This window comes from Muscardinus avellanarius (genome assembly GCF_963383645.1).
Source record: "Muscardinus avellanarius genome assembly, chromosome: 18".
NCBI lineage: Eukaryota > Metazoa > Chordata > Mammalia > Rodentia > Gliridae > Muscardinus > Muscardinus avellanarius.
This window is the reverse complement of record NC_137804.1, coordinates 31,869,556-31,892,586: the sequence shown is the minus strand read 5'-3', so window position 1 is coordinate 31,892,586 and position 23,031 is coordinate 31,869,556. Positions and strand designations below refer to the sequence as shown.

The 23,031-nt window shown below is 38.4% G+C and overlaps 1 protein-coding gene across 1 annotated transcript in view; it reads left to right on the top strand.

Annotated features, from left to right (window-relative positions):
- CFAP20DC (CFAP20 domain containing) overlaps positions 1-23,031 on the top strand; it is a gene marked incomplete at both ends in the record, with an annotated part of 331,976 nt that overhangs the window by 275,933 nt on the left and 33,012 nt on the right. Inside the window, one exon of the mRNA XM_080715044.1 lies at positions 4,930-4,991. Within this exon, the coding sequence (XP_080571170.1) occupies positions 4,930-4,991 (62 nt within the window). The remainder of the gene's footprint in view (positions 1-4,929; positions 4,992-23,031) is intronic.

Here is a 23,031-nt window from a genome sequence, read left to right as displayed (position 1 = left end):
TCAGGTGCTCTTATCTACAGATTCATTAACCTCTTAGCTCTCTTTGGGTAGACTGAGTTTTCTTTATTCCTCCTAAACTAAAAAGTAAGCCGTTGATTGTGCTATGCTATAGGTAAATCACATGAGCAGACATACAACTATAGATATGATATATGAAAACTGATATTAGAGTCAGTGTAATATCTGTACTATCAGGAGAAAATATTGAATAGTACAAGTTGTTCATAAACTTTCCTTATATTTTAGTTTGTCCTGAATTTAGCAACATGGAAAAATTATATTCTTCAGTTTTAAATATGTATTGACACATCATGAGAATTAAATAAAATAAATTTAATTTGTGTAAGGAAGAAGTCCTATATATTTCCCAAAAAATGTGGGGTTTGGGGGGGGTTATTTTTGTTTTTGTTTTTGTTTTGGTGGTACTGGGGATGGAACCCTTGTACATACAGGGTACACTCCCAGACTTATTTTATATTTTATTTGGAAATAGGGTCTCTTAAGCCAGCAAGGCTGGCTTTGTACCTGAGTGATCCTCCTGCCTTTGCCTCCCAAGCATGGGAATTAGAAGTATGTGCCACCACGCCCAGCCAAAAAAGTATTTCAGGACCACCTTTTTTTTTTTTCCTCTGTAATAAGCTGAATGTGGATTTTGACACATTTGTTATTCAAAATTTTGTGTTCTGTGTGTGCATGTAAGTCACTATCACTAAACTACATTATGATATGAAGCTATAGTGCACCAATAAATGTATTAAAATTGTATTGAGCCCTCTATATAAACTTCCAGGCTGGATTACTGGAAAGGACTTGCTCAGAGGTGATCTGTGGAGTCAGATGGGCTAGGTTCAAATTCTGGCTTTGCTGCTTCCTGGCAGGCATGGAAGATACCAGGTATATAACTTGAGTTAGTACCTGGTATCTAAATGTGCTTTTCTGTGGTATGCAGTTGTTATATTTCATATAATCATTCTGAGGATCAGATGAGATAATACCTGTCAAGAATTAGCATGTAATAAGTGTTCAACAAATATCAGTTGCAGCTTTTATTATTGTTGTCATAATTATTTGTAGATATTGGCTTCCATCTCCTTGTGTCCACTTTGGTATCCTCTAAATATGGCTAAATTACAAATTAAATTTTATTTTATGCTTTTTTGTGTGTATGTGGTACTAGGAATGGAACCTCCAGACTACATACATGGAACTATTTTATATTTTATTTTGAAACAGGGTCTCATTAAGCTGCTGAGAGCCTCGCTAAGTAGCTGAGGCTGGCTTCGTTCTGCATGATCCTCCTGTCTCAGCCTCCCAATTGCTGGGATTACAAGCGTGCTCCACCATGCCCAGCTAAAATAAATTTTATTTTATTTTAATGATGTTTATACAGGATGCTTTCTACCTAAAAATAGGTTTACTGATACATATGTATAGAAATATAAATAATGGAAATATGTACTTTTCTTACCCATCCTACACTCATGGATGAGACCCTTATAACAAGACAGGTAAATAAAAGTATTCAAATTATTACAACAGAAGAGCCTTCATATGGAAATGAAGCCTCCAAAGAAATGGTTAAATGCATATATTTGTATGCCAGGCTCAACAACAATTGGAAAGTCATGGAGAAATATGACAGCATAGGAGAGATGATCTAATGGAAGCAAACTGGGAGAAACTTTACCCCATTTTGTTCAGATTCATTGTATCACTGAATCTGTTTTATATATACATGGGCAAAGATAGAAAGGTGCCAGCATTCATGGTCTACAGTGAGATTTGAGTCACAAATAAGATAGGTATTTTCCAAGGGATGGAATAATTCATTTGGAAGAAGGACTTGGGATGAGTATAAATAGAACTAATAGTTTAAAATTAAAAAATGAACATTTGGCTGAATATTATGACAGTGATACTTGGAGAGTTATAGAAATGCCTCTGAAAATAAATAAACAGAAAACATTCACTAGAGGACTTGAATACAGCTGAGATGCGGAATGAATAGCAACTAATTTATTACTGGTAGTATTTCTATGCCAGTGTAGGTTGGGGCAGAAAATCTATTAAGCCCTTTGCTTGCTATTTTTTTTTTGGGGGGGGGGCTGGGAAATACTAAAGCCTAAATCATAGAACCAAATTTTACTTGCAAATTTGTCGCAAACCAGCTCAGTCTAATTGGGGCGCGAGTCCACTTGCGGTCGAGAATCTCAGCAAAGATGGGGAAGGATTAGAGTGAAATACTGCAGCCTCTTATCTGCAGCGATTCTTTCCCTTCTAGGAACTAAGAGTTCCTAGTGACGGCGCTCTCTAGAAAGAATCTGATATGGACAAAGGCTTCTTGAGCCAATGACAATTTATAACAGGAACCCAGAAAAATTTATACCCTTCACCAGTGAGATTAATAATAGGAGAAAAAAAAGAAAAGGGGTGTAATCACAGCAAAACAATAGTGAATTACATGCAAACAAAGTAAATGACTAGTCCAGCATTTAGGAGATTAACTCCAGATCTTTCTTCCGATATTGCAGCAGAGCAGGTCCAAAGGGTAACTTCCAGAGGAAATACAGGCACGCCCAAGGCCCAGGGCTTGGAGAATACGCCTTCTCATGGAATCTTCTTTTGCTTTCTTTTTTGAAGTTTCCATCTATATCCATATGACAAGCATGGGGAGATATGGCGGTCCAGGGAGATGCGATGGGAGTCTCTAAGATCTCATCTGCCTTGCCTTCTGAAGTCTGAAAGCTTACAAAAACTCACAACACAGCTTGGCAAATAAAACACCACAAACAACACCATGAAGTTCTTGGATTTAGTTGTCAGATGTATTTCCTTAACTGCTGAACACTCTTCTTTAGACAACAAGCCTATTAAAAGCCTATTCATCTTTAATAATCCATTTCCCTGTCACAAACCCTCTGCAACCTGCTTCTAACTTTCTAATTCCTTTCTTTCCCAGTTGGGACGTCCTTATGATAAGCTCTTCTTCATGCAAAAATGCTTTTCTTACTCTTACAGTATTTCCTTTCCTTCATACATATATATTTAGAACATCTGTCTTTTATTTTGTCATATTCATTTCTAACCATGCGGCCAGTCTCTCTGTCTCGGGGAATGCTCATACTGGGCGTAAAAGTCAACAATCTTTTTCCTTCAGCTCTATTGTATTTGGGCAATTAAGTTGTTCATCAACTAAATTGCTTTGACGTCACACACAAAGTTTTATCTTCTCTGTCTCTAGGCAGGATCTCAAGGGTAAACAGAGTTACCTTAAACTGAGCTACCGGTTACCCGGAGTTAATGGCTTAACCTAAGTTAGTGATAGGAATGAGGGTCGGAGACCATTTGTGATTGCTGCAGCTGGAATGCTTATCACAGCATCTGAGTTCTGGCCAGTTTTTTCATTACTATTGAGCAAAGCCAAGGGCGTTTAGACAAGTTATTAGAGAATTTATTTCCACGGACTCAATTTCTTTCATAGTCCTGATCTCACATCACCGGAGCAATTCGTGTAGAGAGTTAAAAGGAATCATTACCAAGAAAATAATAGTCATGAAGGGTATCTAAAAGTGGGGGGTACTTTGGCCAGAGACGACACCCCCTTCTCGGGGCTTGTTGCCGATTGGCTATGTGGAGTGGGGTCTCAACACATAGATGCCGAGGCAGCAGGCGGTCTTGGCACAAATTACTGAAAGTCTTATTTCTCTAGTAAGATCAAATACATTTTATGTCTTCCTTTCCACTGTTCTCCCAGCTGCTGCTTCTTATGACTGAAAGGGTGGCTCATTGATATCAGTTCAATTATCAAAGTATCTGAGTACATTGAAATTCATAGTGAGTCACAGGTAGGCAGGCTAAGTGACTGTGATATCAAATGGGGTGTTTGATTTAAATTAAAGGAATACATCCAAAAGATTATTATAGAGGAAGACAATTTACTCTGAAGAACTTCCATCACCTATGTCATTAATATTTTAGGGCCCATTAAAGTAAGGAATATAGGAAAAAATAACTCTGCTTTCCTTGGTTGGGGTCAGAACTTATGGGGCTACATTATTATGGATGAGAAAACCTCAATACCAGCCTCTGAGTAAGAAAGTAACACTTAGATTGTAATTCAAAAACGTATGCCAAATTTCACTTGTAATAAGATAAGGATGTGAAAAGTGATTTTCATATTAGAATTATACAGTTGTTAACCATACAAGAAAAATACATAGAGCTGATGCTCAAAAGAGAATTTGTAGGATATAATGGGAGTCTTCTCCCATTATAGGATAAAGAGAAACATATCAAGTTCCATTAGAGGCAAGCAGTTAAGGCTACATAGGATAGCTTTTTAGCACTGTTGTGAACTAGACAAGAATTTTTCTCGTGAATAGAATATTGGAGATTTCACATTTTTGTTAGGTGTTGATATCTCTTTTCACAGCTCACTGATCAACACTTCAGTTGTATTATATATTTGGGTAAAATGGCCACCATGCCCTAAAATTTACGTGGGTAATTCTGATTAGTGGTAATAGAAGTTATTCTTGCAAACTTACTAGCATTGAGCCATAAATATATTTCCTATATCTCTGGGTTAGTGTTCATATTTGCAAAGAAGCATTAGTCCCAAAGAAATCTGGTTTTATTTTGTTCTATCTTGAAATATTAACTTATGTCAACAGTATAAAAAGCCCATGAGGAGCACTATGACATGGGGACCTTGTAGCATCATAGATGCTATTTAGTCGCTGGTCAAGGAAAGAACCTGCTTTTCCTCATTTATGCCACTCTACTCTAAAATAAACCCAGCCCCTTCCTTTGGACTATGTTTCAAAAAACATAGTCCAAAAGAAGAGTACATGAGAGTACATGTGAAAATACATATAAAGAACATTGTGCTGATTAATACCTACTTTATACCTGTTTTATCTTTTACAGCCTGTCAACCAGGGTCATCACTATCAGAAAGAAATGAATCCACCTTCTCCTTCTAACCCTCGGTAAGAATCATTAATAACCCAAATGGTTTTTTAAAACAAGATTATTTCAAAGATTGATCATTTTGCTGGATTTCCTTGAAACTGTTTTCCAAAACTTCCGAAGAGGTTTCAAAGTTCATTCACTTTTCTTATTCAAGCTGTAAAGTAGTGGTGACAGTCTATCTAGGTTTAAATACCTAGCTGTGAGACTTTGAGCAATTCATTTAATTTGAAGTAATTTGGGCATAATAATTACTTCATAGTATTTTGAGGAAGTTCAGTGCAGGAGCCAGCTGGCAAGAGTATGGGTTCTGAAGTGAGGCATGAGGATGGAGAATTTTTAATTCTAACATGGAGGAGCCGCCAGCCTACTATCTCTAGTGGTCGACCCCTGTTCATGGGTCAATATTTCCTATGGGTCGACAACTATGCCTGGGTCAGTATTCTCTATTGCGCCGACACTCCTGGCCAACGCAACTTCTGGGTCAATCTCATCTTTATTGCGCCGACACCAGGTTTGTTTTTCCAGAGGTTATTTATACAGTCACAGGTCAACATTCTCATGCTACCACCACCAGAATACAATAAAGACTAATACAAAACACATATATTGCAGATAGGCCTATCAGTACCCTCGTGCTATCACCACCTGATCCTCTCTCAGACCTCTTTGAACTTTCCATAACCCCAAACCTTGTTGACTCTGGGTGAAGGATAATCAGCTGAGTCAGAGACACCAATCTAGGGGAAAGCCTTAATGGCTCCCCGCAGTTCAGATGGACTTGTATATGAAATTCTTAGGACAGTTCTTAGCAGTTCTTAAGTATTTTGAGTGCTAATTTATTCATTGAAAATTTATTTGCATAAGTATTTTAATTTAGTAGGCATTTGATGTTTAGGGTTTTTTGTGGGGGTTTTTGTTTTTTGGGGGGGTTTTTTGGTGGTGGTGGTGGTACTGGGGGTGGGGGTTTGAAAACCCAAGGGCATTCTACCTCCAAGCTACATCCCCCATCCCTTTTTTAATTTTTGTGTGTGTGGTTTTTTTTGTAGGTATTGGGGATGGAACCCATGGGCACTGTACCTCCAAGCTATACCCTCAGCCTTAGTTTTTAGTCTTTTTTATTTTTGAAACAGGGTCTCACTGAGTTGTGAAGAGCCTCACTAAGTAGCTGTGGATCCTCCGGTCTCCACCTCCCAAATGAGTGCACCACCATGCCTGGCTTTTGTATTTTCTTGAAACTGGGTCTTGCTAAGTTGCTGAGAGTCATGCTACATTTATAAGTCTGTCCTTGAAGCTGTGATTCTCCTGTCGTAACCTCTCAAGGACTGGGATTACAGGTGTACACCACCACCCTCGGACTACTTAGTACTTTCTTTTTTTTTTTTTTTTTTTTTTGGTGGTGGTACTGGGGATGGAACCCAGGGGCCTTCTGCTCCCTGGCTATACTCCCAGACCTATTTTATATTTTATTTGGAAACAGGGTCCTTAAACCAGCTGAGGCTGGCTTCGAACCTGAGCAATCCTCCTGTCTCAGCCTCCCAAGTGTGGGGATTACGAGCGTGGGCCACTATTAGTACATTTTAAGCATAAGTATTACATACAGCTGGGCATGGTGGTGCACATCTATAATCCCAATTCTTGGGAGTCTGAAAAGAGGATCACAGGTTGAAGGTCAGCCTCAGCAACCTATCAAGACTTTCAGCAACCTAAAGAGACCCTGTTTCAAAATAAAAAATAAAAAGGGCTTCTGGTATAGCTTGGAGGTAGAATGCCTCTGAGTTCAAGCCTTAGTACAAAATATATTATTATATATTACATATATAATATATATTATATATATTATTTTTCAGGATAGCTTATGTAAGGTCAAATGGTCATTCTCCTTTCTAAATCCCAACATTTGCAATCTCAAAATTATTTTGTTATTTCAAAAGTATTGGCTCTGCAGCGTGGCCGGGATCGGAGCCTGCCATGAGGCAAGGCCGGTGCTGGGGCCTCCGAGGCCGGGATCGGAGCCAGCTGAGGGTTTAGGCTGGTGTCAGGGCCAGCGAGACCAGAATCAGGGCCTCCCATGAGGCAAAGCCACTGCTTGAGCCAGCGAGGGCTAGATCAGTCCACTGGGTAGCCAGGCCACTACTGGGGCCATCAAGAGTGGGATCAGTACTTGCAATGCGGCATGCACAGAGAAATATCGCAGAAAATAAAAATCAGATGCTTCCCCTAATCAGCAAAAACTAGGAGGAAAGGGGCAACAGGAAGAGGTCGAGCTATAGAAAGGGCCCTATAGTGAAGCAACTAAGGTGACCAATCAGAGGGCATGGAATAGGGGAGGATGGAGCCTCTTTAAAATGCAGGAGGTACATAAAAAATGTATCAAAGTTAATCACCAAAAGAGCATGGGATCGAGGGAGGGGGAGGGAATAGGATGGGGGCTGGATGAGGGCTAATTGGATCATGTGTGCTTGTATATCCTCTCAAGTCTTGTATTCCAATGTGATATATGATTACAGTGCACCAATAAAAAAATTAAATTAAAAAAATAGTATTAGCTCTGGGTTCAATCACCAGTACCACAAAAAAATATATAAATGTTCATAAATCATTGGCATCTGAATCATTTTCAGTACTAGAAAAAACTAGTTTTAGGGTGATTAGTAACAGCCAAATCTGAATTTGAGCTTTAATATGTATGTGTATGTATATTAAAATGTGGCTTTCTGATAGTTATATGTTAGCTTATCCATATAAATCAGTATTACTTTATTATATACTAAGGATTTTTGATCTGAATATTACAGAATCTTAGTTACTAGAATGCATCTCATTATCCAAATGCATTTTCTTTTCAGGCTATTTAACTTATACTATGGGTTTCCCCATGGAATCAACCAAAACCAAGGCTATTTAAGTAGCTCTAGCAGTAGGGTGTGGTTTCTGGTACTTAGTGTCTGAGCTAAGATTTTATTACATATAACAAAAACAACTTAGCTAGTATTGAGAGAGAACTAGGCAGGGAGGAAGAGGGGGAGGAATTTGTTAAATAAGAATACAGGGCTGTACCCTAGAACCCAAGAGTCCTGGAACTAAGAACTAAAAGGCACAGGCAGCCACACAATAGCCCTCCTCCATTTTTGCTTGCATCCTGCTGTCTGCTCCATTCTTTTCTTCTCTCATTCTTCTATGCTCCTTAGTCCACATTTGACTGTCTGACAGCTCTTGAGTTTACATAGCAGAGTTCAAAGTAAGAAAAGCTGACACACTCTTTTTGGGATTTCTCTTTTCTAAGAGAGATTGTGATTGGCTTTGCGTGGGCCACACATGCGCTTGTGACCCGATCAGTAGTGAAGGTGAGCCAAGCCATATAAAACCAATATGGTCCCCAGGAGACCATCTTTATGGTTTACAGGACTTTTATTGGTCCCAGAATATTCATGATATAGATAGAGTAAATGTTATTTATTAGTTTTCTAAGTGTTCCTGTTCTATGTGCCTGATACAGTCATCTTTCATCATATCCTAGTAAGGGAATTGTCCCAATTATAAATGTATATAATGAGGAGTTTCAGATTGAGTCTTGAATTTCAGTATATATAAAAGAGTAGTATAATATTGTTAAAATCACTACCTCTTTTTTAATTTTTTATTGGTGCACTGTATTCATACATCATAGTGGGATACAAACTTTTGTACACATACATGCACACATCACCCAGTCAGCCCCCACCCGATCCCCACCCCATTCTCTTCCCATCCCTCCTTCCCATGCTTGGCTTAGTGGTTGACATCTAGCATTATAGCAATTTATCCAAAAGTAAAAATGATAATCTCACATAACAGTTTCCTGTGTCTGATACCAAGCTTTTGATGACTTAAAGATAACATTTTAATATTTCTTTGTGCTTTCTTTCTTACCAGAGAATATTTTTTTCCTTAGGTGAAACTATCATACATTTATTTATTTATTTTTCAGAAAAAATCGATCCTGATATGGAATATAGACTCTAGATACCCAAAACGATCTTGAAAAAGAACAAAGCTAGAAGATATATATTTTCTGATTTCAAACCATAAAAAGCTACAATAATTGAAACAGTGTAGTACTGTTCTAAAGGCAGATATATAAACCATTGGAGTTAAATACAAGCCTAGAGCTAAATTCTTCCCTATATTGTCAAGTTATTTTTGACAAAGTTTCCACAAACATTTGGTGGTGGAAATAATAATCTTTTAACTAAATATTGTTGAAACATAATAAATACATGGAAAAGAATAAAATAGGACCCATACCTAATCCAATATACAAGTATTAACTCAAAATAGATAAAAGACCTAAAGATAAATCTTAAGACTATAAACTTTTAGAAGAAAATCGGGGTCATAAAACCTCACAACATTGAAATTGGCAGTGATTTCTTGGATATGATTTCAATGGCACAGGCAACAGAAGACTATACAAACTCCCTAAAAAAATAAAAAAAAAATTGTATATCCAAAGACAATGTAAACAGAGTTAAAAGTTACTAATAGAATGGAATAAAATATTTCCAAATGCTATATCTGAAGGTATATTAATATTCCAACTAGAAATCCTAAAAATTAACAACAATAAAGGCAAACAATACCATTTAGAGATAGGTAAAAGACTAACATAAATAATGAATCTCCACAGATAACCAATCTTAGCTGTCTGTTGGATGGAAAATCTTGTTTCTCTGGTTCTGGTGTGTGTTACCGATTTCTTCTTTGTAGTTAATCTCTTTGAGTATTTTCTCTAGTGCTGGTTTTGAAGACATAAATTCCTTCAGTTTCTGTTTGTCACGGAAGCTTCTTATTTCCCCATCTAATTTGATAGAAAGTTTTGCTGGGTAGGAAATTTTTGGCTGGAAGTTGTTTTCTTTCAGAGTTTGGAATATGTTACTCCAAGCCCTTCTGGCTCTCATGACTTGGTTTGGGAAGTCTGGAGTGATTCTAATTGGTTTGCCTCTGAATGTCACTTGGCCCTTTGTTTTTGTTGCCTTTAAGATTCTCTGCTTGGCTTCCACATTGGTCATTTTGACAATTATTTGGCGTGGGGATCCTCTTCTCTGATCCTGTCTATAGGGAGTTCTATAAGTTTCCTGGACCTGTGTATCAACCTCTTGCTCTATGTTTGGAAAATTTTCTGCTATTACTTCCTTGAAGAGATTGTTGATCCCTTTGGTTTCACCTTCTTTTCCCTCCTCTATTCCAATTATTCTTAGGTTAGCTCTCTTAAAATGGACCCATATTTCTTCAATGTCAGATTCCTGCTGTCAGATATTTTTTTCTAGATTAGAAACTATGCGTTCATTTTTGGATTATTCATCTTCTAGGAGCGAGATTCTATTTTCCATGTGGTCTAATGGGTTGTTTGTACTTTGAATTGAGGCCTTTACTTCATTAATTGCATCCTTTATCTCTTTTTAGCTCTCTCTGAGTTCTTTTCGAAGCACCTCTATTATTTCTACAGTTATTTTCCTGATTTGATCTTCTAGAAATCTCTGAATTTCTGTTTTATCAGGTTCTGATGTTGTGGGGTTGTGGGCATTCATTGCTCCAGTGTTATTCCTCTTTCCCATGATTTTGGAAGTTTGTGCCTTCTCTGGGTTCTTCCCTTGGGTCACTATGACTTCACTTAAGGTGCTCTGGATCTCAAGTCTGTGGTATCTTAGACCCCACTACTCCTTTACTGGGTTGTATCACAGAGTCTCAGACCCAGGGAGTCAATCGAGGCTGCTTTAGACCATGGGGGGTGCCAGGTTGCACGTTCTCCTATGGTGTGATATCTCTGCCACTGCCACTCCCCCACAGCGTCAAGTCCCTGGGAGTGCAGTACTGGGATTTCTCCTCTGTGGCCCGCAATTTGACTCACTGTTGTTGAATACTCAGGTGGAGCTGTAGTGGACTCAGTGAATTCTCTGGGGCTGCCGCCGGTGGCAATATGGCACCACTGACACACCCTCGGCTGTGAGGTTGGCGTATTTCTTCTCTGGTTTTGAGCTCCGCTCTGAGTCCCTCGGCTTGCTGTCCGCTGCTTCTCTCTGGAGCCTGGTGGGCTGTTGAGTGCGTTGGTCTGTAGCCGTAGCCATCTGGTGAACTCGCTGCTGCCGCGTCCTCAGGCGTGAGGCCAGCGTATCTCCTCTGTGGCTCTGAGCTCCGTTCTGAGTCCCCTTCCTCTCTGGAGCCTGGTGCTTTTTTTTGTTTCTCTGCTGATGGTGTTTTCTGGCTATGAAAGGCGCTGATTTTGTGGTAATGGAGATTGGTTGTTAGTTGGGCTCTTAAGCCCTGCTTTTCTCGGTTGCCATCTTCCCGGAAGTCGGCATTGTCTTGACTCTTGTATAAAACCTTTTTTATGGTGACAGTCCACAGAGCACACGGATGTGCCTTGCGGAACCTTCTCTCTCAGTCTTGAGGAGAAGTAAGACCTGCCTGAGTCCTCGGGATCAAGAAGAAAGAGGAAGCTCTTGTGCATATTCAGAGCAGGCTCCTGACAATGTCTATCTATCAAAGGAGCTGGAGGCCTCCAGATAATGGGGAGAGGATTATAATTAGAGTTGAGAACACAAACCAGGGCATCACCTCCAAGGGGCAAGGCAGCCCTGGAAATTGTGCAACAAGAGCAAGAACAGGTGCCAGACACAGGGAACTGGGGCAAGAAACTTAAAGAAATGGTTCATAAATGAACACAGGTGTGTGAGTAGATCTGAGCTAGAACCCCCCCCCCACCCTGCTCTTTGGATGTTGGCTGCTTATGTAGAGGTACAAAGATGATAGGTTAGTAGTAAAGGGGTTGTGGAGAAATGCAGTGGTAGACAATATAGCACCAGTGCCATAACTGCATATTAATACAAGTCACTCAATAAAAGGGTGCTTTTGAAAATAAACTTAATACACATTTATAAAGTAATATTTTTAAAATGCCACCAGCATGGGAAAATGGTGTAAGATGAAGCAGTATTTCTCAAGATGTATCACATGGTCCTGAGAGATGTGACAGTTTGATATATAATTTAGGACAGTGCTACATGGTCTATCATCCTCTTGAGAAATTCAGTGTTTTAAGGTTTCTGAAAAGTCCTGCAGGAAGAACTCTGAATAGTTTTAGTTAGCATGTAAATGCTTTCTTAGTAAAAACCCAAACAGATGAGTTGCTTTGATGAAAAATGTATCAATTGCATGAGATGTTCTAAACATATAATAAGAGACTATTACTTGTTAGTAGAACCCTGTAGTCATTTTTTGTAATTTAGGTGCAACTTATACCAGAATCAGGTGCATCTTACAACAGAATTAGATGAACCTTAGACCACATGGCTGAGCATTATACAACTTAAAAAAGGATGAGAAAACTTTCTAAGAAATGGTTTCAAGTGATTTCCAGGATGATAAAACAAATGTAAGAAGGAGTGACTATAGTATGCTCTCTGTTGCATAAGAAAGAATGGGAGTTTAAAAATAGATGTGTTTTTGCTTATTTTTTGCAAATGAAACACAGAAAGGCAATACCAGAACTAATAAAATGTAAACTTACACAGTGGTAGGTGGGATGAGAAGAGACAGGAAGGGAAATAGGGCTGGACACTTCCCTGAACAGGCCTTTCTAGATGGTCTTAACTTCTGCATTATTCATTTTTATGTATTGAACAACAATTAAAAATAATAAAAATCATCAAGAACTAAACAAAAAATGAAAACATAATAACAAGCAAAAACAGGTGACTGTTTCAAATGGATAATATAACTACACTGAAGGGGAGAAGCTACCAAGTAAATGTTGAACATAGTATTTTTAACTAAAGGTGAAAAAAGGGACTTCTGGGAAGATGGCGACCGAGAAAAGCGGGGCTTAAGAGCCCCACTAACAACTAATCTCCATTACCACAAAATCAGCGCCTTTCATAGCCAGAAAACACCATCACCAGAGAAACAAAAAAAATCACCAGGCTCCAGAGAGAAAGCGGACTGAGAACAGAGCTCAGAGCCACAGAGGAGATACACCTGCCTCACGCCCGAGGCCACGGCAGCAGCACCATACTGCCGGCAGCAGCGGCGACTTCACCGGACGGCTACAGCAAGCCGAGGTGAGCCGCTGCGGAACAGCCAGGCGGGATTTCTCGGCGCAGATAAAATCTAAAGCTCCCAGTGGCTGAGCTCAGCACACGCTGCAGGGATTCAGAGTGGAACTAAAAACCAAGAAGAAATACGCCAGCCTCACGGCCGAGGGCGTATCAGCGGTACCATATTGCCACCGGCGGCAGCAGCAGAGAATTCACCGAATCCAGTACAGCTATATCTGCATACTCAAGAACAGTGAGTCAAATTGCGGGCCACAGAGGAGAAATCCCAGTACTGTACTCCCTGGGACTTGACCCAGTGGGGGAGGGGCGGTGGCAGAGATATCACACCATAGGAGAACGTGCAACCTGGTACCCCCCACAGTCTAAAGCAGCCTCTATCCACTCTCTGGGTCAGAGACTCTGTGATACAACCCAGTAAAGGAGTAGTGGGGTCTGAGATACTACTGACTCGAGATCCAGAACACCTTAAGTGAAGTCATAGTGACCCAAGGGAAGAACCCAGAGAAGGCACAAACTTCCTAAATCATGGGAAAGAGGAATAATACTGGAGCAATCAATGTCCACAACCCCACAACATCAGAACCTGATTAAACAGAAAATCAGAGATTTCTAGAAGATCAAATCAGGAAAATAACTGTAGAAATAATAGAGGTGCTTTGAAAAGAACTCAGAGAGAGCCAAAAAGAGATAAAGGATGCAATTAATGAAGTAAAGGCCTCAATTCAAAGCACAAACAACCGATTAGACCACATGGAGAACAGAATCTCGCTCTTAGAAGATGATCATTCCAAAAATGAACGCATAGTTTCTAATCTAGGAAAAAATATCCGACAGCAGGAATCTGATATTGAAGAAATATGGGCTCATTTTAATAGAGCTAACCTAAGAATAATTGGAATAGAGGAGGGAAAAGAAGGTGAAACCAAAGGGATCAACAATCTCTTCAAGGAAGTAATAGCAGAAAATTTTCCAAACATAGAGCAAGAGGTTGATACACAGGTCCAGGAAACTTATAGAACTCCCTATAGACAGGATCAGAGAAGAGGATCCCCACGCCACATAATTGTCAAAATGACCAATGTGGAAGCCAAGCAGAGAATCTTAAAGGCAACAAAAACAAAGGGCCAAGTGACATTCAGAGGCAAACCAATTAGAATCACTCCAGACTTCCCAAACCAAGTCATGAGAGCCAGAAGGGCTTGGAGTAACATATTCCAAACTCTGAAAGAAAACAACTTCCAGCCAAAAATTTCCTACCCAGCAAAACTTTCTATCAAATTAGATGGAGAAATAAGAAGCTTCCGTGATAAACAGAAACTGAAGGAATTTATGTCTTCAAAACCAGCACTAGAGAAAATACTCAAAGAGATTAACTACAAAGAAGAAATCGGTAACACACACCAGAACCAGAGAAACAAGAGTTTCCATCCAACAGACAACTAAGATTGGTTATCTGTGGAGATTCATTATTTATGTTAGTCTTTTACCTATCTCTAAATGGTATTGTTTGCCTTTATTGTTGTTAATTTTTAGGATTTCTAGTTGGAATATTAATTTACCTTCAGATATAGCATTTGGAAATATTTTATCCCATTCTATTAGTAACTGTTAACTCTGTTTACATTGTCTTTGGATATACAATTTTTTTTTTATTTTTTTAGGGAGTTTGTATAGTCTTCTGTTGCCTGTGCCATTGAAATCATATCCAAGAAATCACTGCCAATTTCAATGTAGTGAGGTTTTATGACCCAGATTTTCTCCTAAAAGTTTATAGTCTTAAGATTTATATTTAGGTCTTTTATCTATTTTGAGTTAATATTTGTATATGGGATTAGATAAGGGTCCAACTTTATTCTTTTCCATGTAATTATTATGTTTCAACAATATTTAGTTAAAAGGTTATTATTTCTACCACCAAATGTTCGTGGAAACCCTATCAAAAATAACTTGACAATATAGGGAAGAATTTAGCTCTAGGCTTTTATTTAACTCCAATGGTTTATATATCTGCCTTTAGAACAGCCCTACACTGTTTCAATTATTGTAGCTTTATATGGTTTGAAATCAGAAAATATATATCTTCTAGCTTTATTCTTTTTCAAGATCGTTTTGGGTATCTAGAGTCCATTTTCCATATTAGGATAGATTTTTTTTTCTGAAAAATAAATAAATAAATATATGATAGTTTCACCTAAAAAAATAGAAAAAAAAATATTCTCTGGTAAGAAAGAAAGTAAAAAGAAATATTGAAATGTTATCTTTAAGTCATCAAAAGCTTGGTATCAGACACATGAAACTGTTATGTGAGATTATCATTTTTAATTTTGGATAAATTGCTATAATACTAGATGTCAACCACTAAGCCAAGCATGGGAGGGAGGGATGGGGAGAGAATGGGGTGGGGATCGGGTGGGGGCTGACTGGCGTTGTGTGCATGTATGTCTACAAAAGTTTGTATCCCACTATGATGTATGAATACAGTGCACCAATAAAAAATTAAAAAAATTTAAAAAAATAAATAAAGGTGAAAAAAGGACTATAAACAATAGAGAACTCTAAACAGCAGGTTTGAAGAAGGTTTTTATTTGTTTTGTTTTCACAGTTTTTTGTTTGTTTTGCTTAGAAATTCTGAGCCAACTTTGAGTGTGTTCTACAAGTCAGAAAATAAATAAATTGAGGATAATGGGAGCCAGGTGTCTCACTTTCAAAAGGGAGTTACAAACATGGAAAGAAAAAAGTTGATATTGAATTGTTGCATTGAATTAGTATTAGAGTAATCAACAAGAGCACCCGGTTTTAGATGAGTGGCCACCAAACGTTTTTTGTAAAGGATCAGATAAAATAATTCTCATATATCCTGAAATATTATTGTTATAGTTTGGGGAAACTGTCCCTGGGGACCCCTGTTAGGCTCCCGGACACAATTTCCCTCAAAACACACACACAAAAAAAAAACCGCACAAAAAAGATTAAAAGGCGCAGGTTCTTGTCCTGAGCTAAGGATAAGTATGCAATAGCCCAGACTCTTGCTGAAGATTTAAAGAAGTTTATTAAAAAGATAGAAATACAGAAGATAGTTACAGCCTCATGTACCCAAGGGTAACATGAGGGGGTGGTTCAAACAAATTCACCGAAATACAAAACATGGAACAGACTCTTTATACAGGACATCCTCCATCTTGTTCACATAATTTTGATGTAGTAAAAGTCCCTGTAAGGTACCTCCCTTTACCCTGTAAGGTACCTCCCCTTACTTTCCAGACAAGGTGTACTTTCCCGCCTAGGTATCTCTTTTTATGAAGGTCATGGTCCAAAGGTCAACCCCCCTCCTCCCATCCTAGCTAGATTATCTAATTATTATGTAGATCTGTCTTTAGAAAGAGGAAGTCCTAGCTCTCCTCTCCTAACTACTTACTAATTACTTTTATCTAAGTCAATTTAAGTTTCAATAGCTGTTTGCTTCCTGACTGGAACTGAAACCAAGTCTTTCTTTCCCCAGGTCTGCCATTTTTACACAATTTTTTAAAATATATCTATTAATAATCAGAGCATTCTCAAATCTTCCTAAGCCATTCCCAAGACTTGTACAATTATGTTAATTTTTAATTATTTAAAAATATTTAAAAAATCTCTTTTTTTCTTTTTTTCATACTTTTATTTGGTGCTTTGTAACTATACATCATACTGGGTTATATGTGATAGAAACATGCATGCACATAACTCTTAGAGCACTTCCCTCTGGGTTCCATCCTTCTTCCTCCCATTCCCTGTATGTGTCCTTGAGATACTAAGGCTTGAGTCCAGGGGCAATCTACCTCTGAACTATACCCTCAGCCCTTTTTGTATTTTATTTGAAACAGGGTCTTTGCTAAAGATCTCACTAAGTTGCTGAGGCTGGCCTCAAACCTGCTATCCTGTATCAGCCTCCCATGTACTAAGGTCACATTTATGCACCACCACACCTGGCATATCTATTCTATACAGGAACAGGTGGGTCACACTTGGCCTGTAGACTTCAATTTATGAACCTGCTGGCTGATTAATAGCAAATATGATTTTAAAAAATTAAAATTGGAGTTTATAAGGGAAAAGTGAGGATATACATTCAAGGGAGAAGATGGGCCAGCTTGAGAGCATGAATGGCTCCAGAGGTCTTTGGGATGCTTCTTTTCTAGGGGTCCTGGGGGAGGTATTTGGGGTGGAGGTCTCCACTTTCTCCCCTAGAATCAGTGGGTGGTGGCTGGCCTGGGTGGTATCTGACCTTGTCCTTCCTATGGATCCTTTGTATACTAAGCATCTCAGGAACTCAGATGGGGAGAGGGCCCATTGTGATTAAAGATGTGGCTCCTTGAGGCTTCCACTTAAGACTAAGACAGAACACACTATATAGGAGTTAGTGATTATGAACTTTCCAGATGTTAAAACTATATTTTTCTTTCCTTCCCAGTTCATCTCCTTTCTACCTAATATTTTATTTCTTCTATCTTACCTCATTCCCCCCAGACTTTGACCCTTAATCTTAAGAATTGATGAAGGGTAAAATTTGTTGTTCTAGGCTGGGTGTGGTGGCGCAAGCTTGTAATCCTTGCACTTGGGAGGTGGAGACAGGAGGATCAAGCAGGTTCAAAGCCAGCCATGCTGGCTTAAGAGACCCTGTTTCCAAATAAAAATATAAAATTGGTCTGGAGTGTAGCCCGGAGGTAGAAGGATTTCCAGGAACCCCAGTACCACAAAAAAAAAAAAAAAAAATTGTTGTTCTATAGTTTCTTCTGAGCTGACAAGGGATGTAGGTTCTGCCTATCCAGGGACCAAAAGTCATCCTAACTGATCTAAGGAGACATGGGGAGGTCAGGATTTTTGTTGATCTATCCTTCTTTTTAGAACTATCCTCCTTTGATATACTAGAAAAGAATGCATAAACATGTGAGATATGAGCTCCTGACAGCAGTAAATCAGACAACAGAAAAGCAACTCAATGCAAAATATACCATCCAAGAAAATGAGATTTTATATCACCAAGGTATTATCCAAAAATTTTCTTGAAAAGGAGGATATCCACCAAGGCAATCTAGATTAACAGAAAGTAGGTACTAGCCCAAAAATTGAACAAGCACTTTATTACTATTCTGTTGTTGAACCCAGTCCAGGAAACTGTTTGCTTTTCCCTGCAATAAAAATTAGGAGACTTATAAATAAGTTGATTTTTTTCCAATTATTTATTCTTTTCTAAAAATATTTTTATTGGTGCATTGTATTCATACATCATAATGGAGTAAAAAACTTGTGTATGCATACATGCACACATCACCCAATTAACCCCTACGCTGTCCCCACCCACTCCCCTCCCCATCCCTCCTTCCCATGCTTGGCTTAGTGGTTGACTACCATATAAATAAGTACATCATGTGATTTAGAGAGTTTCCTTCTTCCCCCATCCCATCCCCACAGTTAGATTGTCTTATTTGCTCCTCTTCTTTTCATCTAGAGTTCCTCATATGACCCATTTCTCCTTAGCTTTTACATATTAGGTAAAGCATCTGATTTCTTATTTTTTGTAATTGACTAATCTTGCTTAGCATAATATCCTCCAGTTCCATCCAATCTCCCTGTAAATGATCCAATTGTGTAATTTTATGGCTGAGTAAAATTCCATTGTGTACATATCCCACAGTTTTGTAATCCATTTATCTGTTGATGGACATCTTGGCTGGTTCCATAGTTTGGCTATGGTGAATTGTTTAGCTCTGAACTAGATACACATCCATTAGTTTGGTAGTTTGGTTTACTTTCTTTTCGGTAGATACCCAGAAGTGGTATTGCTAGATCAAATGGTAAATTTGTTCCCATTCTTCTGAGGATTCTCCATACTGTTTTCCAAAGTGGTTGCTCTAATTTGCAATCCCACCAACAATGTTTTAAAGTTCCCACTTCTCCACATTCTTGCCAGCATTTTTTGTTTGTGTTTTGAATGATTTCCATTCTATTTGGGGTAAGGTGAAATATTAGGGTAGTTTTGATTTGCATCTGCCTGATTGCCAATGATGTTGAGCATTTTTTCATGCATTTATTGGCCATTTGAATTTCTTTTTTTCATGAAGTATCTATTTAGTTCACTTACCCATTTTTATTGAATTATTTGGGTTTTTATTGTTGAGTTTCTTGAGTTCTCTGTATATTGTAGATATTAGTGTTTTATTGGAAGAGTATGTGGCAAAAATCTTCTCCCATTCTGTTGGCTCTCTATTGAGGTTCTTGACAGTTTCCTTTGCTGCACAGAAACTCTTCAGTTTCATCCAATCCCACGTATTGATTCACTTTTTTCAGGTCTGGGATTGGAACCTAGAGGCATTTGAGCTACAACACCCTGCCCTATTTTTTATTCTTTATTTTGAAACACTAAGTTGTAAAGGGCCTCACTAAGTAGCTGAGGCTGGCCGCAAACTGCGATCCTCCTGTCTCAGCTTCCCAAATGCTGGGATTACAAGTGTGCACCACCACACCTGGCTTGATTCCTGAGGGATCACAAGTGTGCACCACCACGCCTGGCTTGATTAGTTTGTTGTGCCTTTGGGGTCTTATTGAGAAAGTTTTTATTTGTGCCTATGTGTTGCAGTGTTGGACCTATGCCCTCTTCAAGGAGCCTCAAGGACTCTGGTTTAATTTCCCAGTCATTGATCCTTCTTGAATTGACTCTTGTACAGGGTGAGAAAGTGAGATTAATTTCCAATTTTCTGCATATGGTTAACCAATTTTGCCAAGACCATTTGTTAAACAGGCTCTCTTTTTCCCTTTGTCAAAAATCAATTGGCTCTAAGTGCATGGACTTGTTTCTGGGTCTTCTATTCTGCTCCATTGGTCTGTGTATCTGTTTTTGTGCCAGTACCATGCTGTTTTCATTACAATGGCTTTGTAGTATAATATAAAGTCAGTTATTGTGATTCCTCCTGCATGGTTTTTGTTGCTAAGAACTACTTTGGCTATTCTGGGGTTTTTGTTATTCCAAATAAATTTAAGGACTGATTTTTCTATGTCTGTGAGGAATGATCTTGGTAACTTAAAGGGCATTGCATTGAATCTATAAATCACTTTTGGAAGGATGGCCATTTTAATATTTATTCTGCCTATCCATGAACATGGCAGATCTTTCCATCTTCAAGATCTTCGATTCCTTTTTCAGTGTTTTATAATTTTCTTTGTAGAGGTCTTTTACAAAACCTCTTGGTTAAGTTTATTCCTAAGTATTTTATTTTTTTGTGGGATATCCTGAGTGGAAGTGTTTTCGAATTTCTTTTTCAATGAATTTATGGTTGGTATACAGAAAAGCTTCTGGTTTTTTAAGATTGATTTTGTATCCAGATACTTTGCTGAATTTGTTGATCAGTTATACAAGCCTTCTGGTTGAGTTTGTTGAGTTTCCTAAATAGAGTACCAAGTCATCTGCAAATAGTGAAAGTTTGAGTTCTTCTTTTCCTATTTGTACCCCTTTGACTTCCATTTCTTGCCTTATTGCTCTGGCTAGAATCTCTAGTATTATATTGAAGAGAAGTGGTGATAATGGACATCCCGGTCTTATTCCTGTTTTTAGGGGGAATTCTGGAAGTTTTTCTTCATTTAATATGATGTTGGTGGTGGGCTTATGATGTTGAGATATGTTCCTCCTATTCCAATTCTCTGCAGTGCTTTCATCATAAATGGATGTTGGATTTTATCAAATGCTTTTTCAGCGTCTATTGAAGTGCTCATGTGATTTTTGTCTTTAGTTCTGTTTTTATGATGAAATACATGGATTTTTTTTTGTATGTTGAACCAGCCTTGCATCCCTGGGATGAACCCTACCTGGTCATGGTGTATGATTTTTTTTAAAATTTTTATTGGTGCACTGTATTCATACATCATAATGGGATAAAAAAAAAAACTTTTGTAGACATACATGCACACTTCGCCTAGTTAGCCCCTACCCGATCCCCACCCCGTTCCCTCCCCATCCCTCCTTCCCATGCTTGGCTTAGTGGTTGATATCTAGTATTATAGCAATTTATCCATAATTAACAATGATAATCTCACATAACAGTTTCATTTGTCTGATACCAAGCTTTTGATGACTTAAAGATAACATTTCAATATTTCTTTTTACTTTCTTTCTTACCAGAGAATATTTTTTTTCCTTAGGTGAAACTATCATACATTTATTTATTTATTTTTCAGAAAAAAATCGATCCTGATATGGAATATGGACTCTAGATACCCAAAACGATCTTGAAAAAGAACAAAGCTAGAAGATATATATTTTCTGATTTGAAACTATATAAAGCTACAATAATTGAAACAGTGTAGTACTGTTCTAAAGGCAGATATATAAACCATTGGAGTTAAATAAAAGCCTAGAGATAAATTCTTCCCTATATTGTCAAGTTATTTTTGACAAGGTTTTCACGAACATTTGGTGGAGGAAATAATAGTCTTTTAACTAGATATGTTGAAAAATAATAATTACATGAAAAAGAATAAAATTGGACCCTTACCTAACACCATATACAAATATTAACTCAAAATATATAAAAGACCTAAATATAAATCTTAAGACTATAAACTTTTAGAAGAAAATCTGGGTCATAAAACCTCACAACATTGAAGTTGGCAGTGATTTCTTGGATATGATTTCAATGGCACAGGCAACAGAAGGGTAAACAAACTCCCTAAAAAATGAAAAAATAAGACAACACAGTCGCAATACAGCACTGCTGACACGCCCTCAGCCATGAGGCTGGCGTATTTCTTCTCTGGTTTTGAGCTCTGCTCTGAGTCCCTGCAGGGTGTGCTGAGCCCAGCCACTGGGAGCTTTAGATGCTCCCTGCGCCAAAAAATCTGCCGAATTATACCCAGCTGATCTGCAGCAGCTCTCCTTGGCTCGATGTCCACCGCTCCTCTCTGGAGCCTGGTGGGCTGTTGAGTGTGTTGGTCTAGAGCCGTCTGGTGAACTCACCGCTGCCGCCAGAGTAAGGCACTGCTGCCGCGTCCTCAGGCGTGAGGCTGGCGTATCTCTTCTCTGGCTCTGAGCTCCGTTCTGAGTTCACCTCCTCTCTGGGGCCTGGTGTTGCGAGGGAAGATGGCGCCTGCGCCGCTCCACGCCACGGCTCTGGCCACAGCACTGCTGTCTGGTTTCTTTCTGGTGTCTCATTTTTTCAGCCCTCTTTTTCTCTGTCCCTTGTAATTACATTTTTTGTTTCTCTGCTTATGGTGTTTTCTGGCTATGAAAGGCGCTGATTTTGTGATAATAGGATTGGTTGTTAGCGGGGCTCATAAGCCCCGCTTTTCTCCATCGCCATCTTCCCAGAAGTCCATGATTTTCTTTATGTGGTTTTGAATGTGTGTTTTAGTATTTAGATTAGTAGTTTTACATTCAAATTCATCAAAGATACAGGCTTGTAGTTCTCCTTCCTGGAACTGTCTTTATTTGGTTTGGTATTAATGTGATGCTGTATTCATAGAATATATTTGGGAGAGTCCCTTTTTTTTCTATTTCACGAAATAGATTAAGGAGTATTGGGATTAGGTCTTCTATAAAGGTTTTATAGAATTCACTTGGGAAACCATCTGGTCCTGGGCTTTTCTTTGATGGTTGGCTCTTTATTGCTTTTTCAGTCTCTTTGATTGTTATTGGTTGGTTTAAATGTTCTATATCTTCTTTACGCAGTTTAGGAAGGTTGTATTTATCTAGAATATTGTCAATTTCCTTCAGATTTTCCATTTTGTTGGAGTATAGTTTTTCAAAGTAGTTTCTGATAATACTCACTGTCAGTAGTAATTTCTCCTTTTTCATCCCTTATCTTCATAATTTGGGTTGATTCTTTCTTTTTCTTTTAGTTAGGTTGGCTAGTGGTTTATCTACCTTGTTAATTTTTTTGAGAAACCAGCTTTTGGTTTTGTTGATTTTCTGTATTTTTTATTCTGTACTTTGTTAAAT